At 40.6% G+C, this 6,039-nt stretch overlaps 1 protein-coding gene across 1 annotated transcript; it reads left to right on the top strand.

The window, feature by feature from the left end:
• The first annotated feature begins 580 nt into the window (after positions 1-580).
• On the top strand, positions 581-3,650 carry LOC147638454 (uncharacterized). Its single transcript, XM_086795727.1, has 3 exons — positions 581-797; positions 1,321-1,450; positions 1,919-3,650. The coding sequence occupies exons 1-3, from the start codon at positions 665-667 to the stop codon at positions 3,015-3,017; spliced, it is 1,362 nt and encodes a 453-aa protein (XP_086651853.1). The 5' UTR covers positions 581-664; the 3' UTR covers positions 3,018-3,650.
• Positions 3,651-6,039: the final 2,389 nt, after the last annotated feature.

Raw genomic sequence — 6,039 nt, 5'->3', positions numbered from 1 at the left:
TGATTTTAGTAATGCTCCTATCCTAAGCTTTAATTAGAGCTAATCCGCAAACCAAGAGCTCTCCTCTGAGCTGTGTCTCTCTCACACACACACGTGCCCTCCTCTCTCACACACACATATACGTCCCTCCTCTCCTCTCTCTCTCTCTCTCTCTCTCTCTCTCTCTCTAACACACACACACACACGCCTTCTCAGTCATCTTGAAAACTAAAGAGAGATGGCCTTTTGCCACGGCCCACGTCCACCAGCATTTCGTAATCACCTTCTTTAGTGTCACGTTACAAGCAGTTGCCCTAGAAACCGCACATTTGCCTTAGAAACCACATGTGTGCCACTGTGTAGTACAGAATACCGATCCCAAAACCTTTGTAAGCTGTCATTTAAGTCCCTGAGCATGGCCTCCTGAACCTTCTTACCTACATCTAATGTGGTGTGATGGAACTCAGCTCCAGACAATATGGAAGGTTACAGGTAGATAGGCTGCCCAGCTGGTAGAAGCTGTAGAGCAGCTATAAAGGCCCAGGCGAGTGCGGATTCGGGAAGCTGCATTGAAGCAAATATAGCATTTACACACTCTCTCTCTATACACACACACACAGTCTCCTTATGTAACAGTGTTGTACGTGCTTGTGTTTCTTCGAGTTGTATTGTTGTTCACTCAAGTATGGGTCGCCATTCCTGTTGCCAAAAACAAAATGTAAGACAGGGCCTGTGGTCGCCTGAAGAAGATGAAAAACTCGTTAATCATATCACCAGTTACGGCTATGGCTCCTGGAGCTCAGTTCCTAAACAAGCTGGTAAGTAGCTAGTTATCTAGGTATTCACTACATTTATCAGCACAGAATGTACTTAGCTACAATTTAAATCATGACAGATCGTTCGGTTTTGTAATCAACCTGCAATCCGAAACTTATTATCAGTAATCGTTTACACCAAGCTGCATGTTGGATGTTTGCCAACAACGTGATCGATGCTGTGATTATTGATCATAACAAAATTTGGTTGATCTTGACATTAATTACGGGATGCGATCTAGAATTGTAAGACTTCTTAATCATAGTCAGATGTTATAAATAATTTTTAAATTAAAACGGCGTCATGAATAACCATGGTAAGGCTTAATCATGCTGTAAGATTTAACATTAATCAATTAGCTAACTTTGAGTGTGGGAAATTCTTCAATGCTACTGTTGTTCAAGGGAGATTTAACATTTACGGCGGTTAGGTGGATTTAAATAGTTATAAGCTAGCTTAATTGAATATTGTATTGCTTGCATGTGGGTCGATAACTTCGGCTCTGATAATTGGGATGGTTTGCAGGTCTGCAGCGGTGTGGAAAGAGTTGTCGTCTGAGGTGGATGAATTACTTGAGGCCGGATTTGAAGCGTGGCATGTTCTCTGCTGCTGAGGTGAAGCTGATCACAGAGCTTCACAAAATGCTGGGCAATAGGTGATTGTTATTAATTCCACTAATGAACCTCTAATTCTCGGAATCGGAGCTAATTCAGCATGCCCCTTGTTTTGTAGGATTCGCATTATTATATATTGACATGAAAGACAGCTACATGCACATATTTCCTAATCACTGCTAAATAATAACTATGTCGTAATTAATAAATCCAGTTCGTAGTTGGGATTTTAGGTCATAGTTAACCTAATGCGTTCTGATCGAGCGTCTGTGCGCCATGTGGACGGGCGGGTGATTTGTGCGAAACAAAGACGAGAGCTGAATGAGTGAAGTTATGGGCATTATGACGTTTATGATTAGCTAATTCTTCGCAATAATTCGGTTTAAAATATGACTCGACTATTGAGCCTAATGTATACTTTAATACCCATATACATGATGTTTTCGGTAGTTCATTAGTAATTAGACCTTAAACTTAGATTAACTTGCTTGGCTTAATTGTTGGCGCAGGTGGTCTCAAATGGCCTCTCATCTTCCTGGAAGAACAGACAATGAGATTAAGAACTTCTGGAATTCATATGTTAAGAAGAAGTTCAAGCAAGGTGGATTGGACTCAACAACCCACGAGCCCATAATTACAATTAACGAAGGTCAGATTAACTCTGCTAATCCCAACACAGGGACAATTAGAGCCTCACAAAAATTAAGCCGTACTAACGCAGGCATCATGCAAAGCAGTGTGCGGATTAAGACGCCTAATCCAGTGTTTAATGTGGAAGATATTCATGACAGCAACATAAATTGGATCAGCGAGCAGGCTTGCCAATTTCTATCCAGAAAACGGTTAGGAGCACCCCCTGCTGCAGTTACATATATTAATGATCAGAATAGCGCTAGCTCAATCAAGGAGGGCCGTGCAGAAAAGTACTACACTAATACAGTGTCCAGCATAACTGGGGATTTTGAAAGCTTAAATCAGACTGCGAAATCATCGCCCGCTAATACAGCTCCCACTTATGACAATACAAACCCTGATATAATTAAGTCGGAGCTACTGGAGAACACAGCTAATCATGGTAATCATCATCTACCGCTCCTTCAGCAAGACCAGTTAATGCCAATTGGCTCAGTTAATCATGCTTGTTTCACACATAATCTAACAGATCAAGACCATAAACTTCGCACATTGCTTGCATTGGAGAATAAGCCAGCTCATGATCTCCCAGAGCCCTCTCATTATGTCATGGAATGCTCTCAAAGTTTTGAATGTGATTATCAGAGTGCTGGAGTAGTATTCGAAGGTCTAAATTACAGCAAAAAATCAGATCAATTCGCTTGTCTTTCAGCTAAAAATGCATACGGGCAGTTAGCAATCGCAAATTACCTGGATTTAGAGCGAGATTTGGGTTTTGATGACCATAATTCGCCCTTTTCTATTGACCATAATTCACCCTCTTCTATTGACACAGGAGGCATTTTAAGTAGCATTAATAACAAAACGTGCTACTGGACTGGCTTGATCTCTCCAACAAGTAGTGATGATCAGCATTTGATTATGGAGCAGAAGGGTTTTGATTATGATTGGGCAGCTAATTCACCGAGAGCCTAATTCTGAATTAACAATTGATCAGCATCTCCATGGAGAAGATCATCCCTCAATAATAATGCAGTCCTCATGGCATATGCATGTTGATCAAGCTATCAACTTGCCCCAAAGCTGCATTAATACTAAGCAAATCGAAGATTATGATCAGGTAATCAAGCCTTCTATGGGCAAATGTGTCTTTTGATATGCAGTTCAGTGCAGCAATGCTTGTCTAGTTAATCGGGATAATTAACTTGCATAAATACAAACAGAGGCCAGTTAATTGCTTGATCGGGTTGAGAATGGGCTGGATTAGAGATCAGATGGTGCCGCGATTGTTTAACAGGAGAAGTCATGCTAATTACTGGTCGATTTGATGCGCTTGTTTTCAAGCTTATCATTGGATTAAAGAGATGGTGGTGGTGGCAAGGTGATCTGCAAGCTGTTTTGTACTCACCCGATCCAATTTGTGATTAATAATGTACATAGCTGGTATTACCATGACGTTATTACCTTATTACCCCCACAAATTTTCACATTACAGACATATTGTTTTACTATTTAAGGTCTGGGGCACAAAGATTCATATTTGGATTGAAATAATGTAATTCTGAGAGGGATTATATCACAAGGTGACCAACTTGATTAGGATCTCTCATCTTCTCTTGTACATAATAAGAGATCTTATAAGAGCTCTCTTTTATGCATAATAAGATCTCTCATGAGATCTCATGCATAAGAGAGCTTATAAGAGCTCTCTTTTATGCATGAGATATAAGAGATCTCTTGTGCATTTGGAGAGCTCTCATAATCTCACTCTTGTGAGATCTGTCATGAGATCTCATGTATAAGAGAGCTTATAAGAGATCTCTTTTATGCATGAGAGTGTTGGGGGTCATCTACCCATTTCACCACCTAGCTTTGCCAGCTGAGTACCATCGAGTATATCCATTGGGCAACAAACTCTCGGGGATAAATCTTGGGCATATGTAAAGCAGTAAAGGGGAACAATCTAGTGTGTTGAGAGAGAGGGGGATAGACAATAGAGAAGAAAGTAAAAACCTTGTGCACCACTACATTATTCTTTGGGCTAAGCCTTCACTCTAGTGATACAATGATTTGTCTATGTAATTATCCATTCTTTAGTACTATGCAAGTCTATTCGATTCCTAGTCTATGTTAGTACTTTCTTGTCTGGACATTTCTTCTAAATGGAATCTGGGTCCAGAGTCATTTCTATCTAGACGTGACTCCAATCTAGAAACTGGATCAAGAGCCACGTCAGGAATCCTATCAGATGCACAAACTAACCTTTGCACTGTTGGGGAACTAAATCCCTTACCTTAGGCAGATCGGTGACATAATTAGCATTGGCTTATCTCATTGGGCACATTTGTATTAGTCGTGTCTCCTCCTCCAGAGCTGACTAGGTGTTCTACAACCAGGTAAGTGATGGGTCTCGACCGAACACAGACACTTTTCTAGGTGGTCTAGACCAAGTAAGTGCCGGGTCTATACTGGACACAAACACTTTTGGGAATCTTGCTAGGGACATGGTATGCCACGTAGGGGAGTAGAAAGATAGAGGTTAGTTCTAGGTTAGTTCTCCACAGTCAGTCAGTAGGGTAAGCTAGTTGAAAGAAGTCCAGAAAGAAAGCACACACTAACTAGTGTCAAGAATGCTCACTGAAGAGTCATAAGAGCATAATGGAGAAGGCATGGAGAATGAAGGCAGCTCAAACAGAGTAATGTACTACCTCCAGATAGGTCGAGGCCGTAGAGCACAAAGGACAATTGCATCCTCCAAGAAGACTGATAGAAGGGATTCCACAACCATTGGAAAGAGAGATACAGAAACCACCAAGGAATCAGGAAGAAAACCACTAGCAGCCACCAAATGGAAGGTTACAAGAAGCTTAGGAAGGAAAAGATGTGGCAGTTGTGGGCACGATGTCCCCCCTCAAGTATCCTACATTCAAGGATAAGAGCGAGGAGGATCCAAACGCCCACATCTTCGCCTTGGAAACCACGTTCTAGGCAAACAAAGCTCCATTGGCACAAAAGAGGAGTATTTTACTACAACATTGGGTGGAAAAGCCACCAACCCAATACGGTCAGGAGCACTTCCAGACATTTGAAGATCTAAATAAGGCTTTCCTAAAAAGATTCAGGAAAGAAAAGATCATAATGGAGGTACTGGAAAAGCTACAAGGGATGACGGTGAAAAAGAGGCCAACATAAGACTATGCAACTAAATTCTGAGCAATGCTAATGTGCTGGGACCAGCCCAACCCTGCTCTAGACATGCCAAGCCAATGGTTTGTGAGAGGACTGAGGGACAAGCTCTAGACGACAGTAGCCTCATATGACTTAGAAGCTCTGTTGTTCGAACAAGTGGTGTGTCAGAAGCTACTAGAGCTGAAGGAGTCCTGAAGCAAACAAAAAAGGACTCCAAGAAATAAAACAAGGACAAGAGAAAGAAGAAAGAGGATGAATCCTTGGAAATGGATTTCAGAGAAGGTACCTCAGGGTCAAAATCCAATCAAGATTTGAATGCCGAAGAGCGGAAGCCCAAAAAAATAAAAACATGAAGCATCATAGGTCGTGATAATGTAATTCTAAGAGGGATTATATCACATAGGTATACATATCCAAAAACATTCACTGTGTATTAGTCTACAAGAAAAGGTGACTTACTTGATTAAAATCTCTCTTTTTTGTTCCCATATTATATTTTTTTGTCTCTCAGTCATGTAATGTAATTTAATATAATTTAGATTCCATGGCTCCTACATGGTGTGATTGTTATCATGTCATATAGCACATAAGTTCAACAAAGGGACTTGGTTTACAATATGCACTTACAATAAGTTGCAAACACAAGAGGGTTTCCAATTGACAAAGTGAAAAATATGTGAGTTGGACTTTGCAAACATAAGAGAATTTCGAATTGACAAAGTGAAAAATCCTTGAGTTTAATCTCAAAAAGAGTATTACTATCACCTTAAGGAATTTGATTTTCGTTGACTTAAAAAAACATTTACAT

The sequence above is a fragment of the Cibotium barometz genome, chromosome 5 (assembly GCF_041138505.1).
Source record: "Cibotium barometz isolate CiBa-2024 chromosome 5, ASM4113850v1, whole genome shotgun sequence".
Classification (NCBI taxonomy): Eukaryota; Viridiplantae; Streptophyta; class Polypodiopsida; order Cyatheales; family Cibotiaceae; genus Cibotium; species Cibotium barometz.
This window is presented reverse-complemented; position numbering and strand designations above follow the sequence as displayed.

Coding starts and splice junctions, on each gene's coding strand:
- LOC147638454 (XM_086795727.1), top strand. CDS start 665: ATGGGTCGCCATTCCTGTTGCCAAAAACAAAATGTAAGACAGGGCCTG. Junction 798..1,320: donor CTCAGTTCCTAAACAAGCTG/GTAAGTAGCTAG, acceptor GATGGTTTGCAG/GTCTGCAGCGGTGTGGAAAG. Junction 1,451..1,918: donor CACAAAATGCTGGGCAATAG/GTGATTGTTATT, acceptor TTGTTGGCGCAG/GTGGTCTCAAATGGCCTCTC.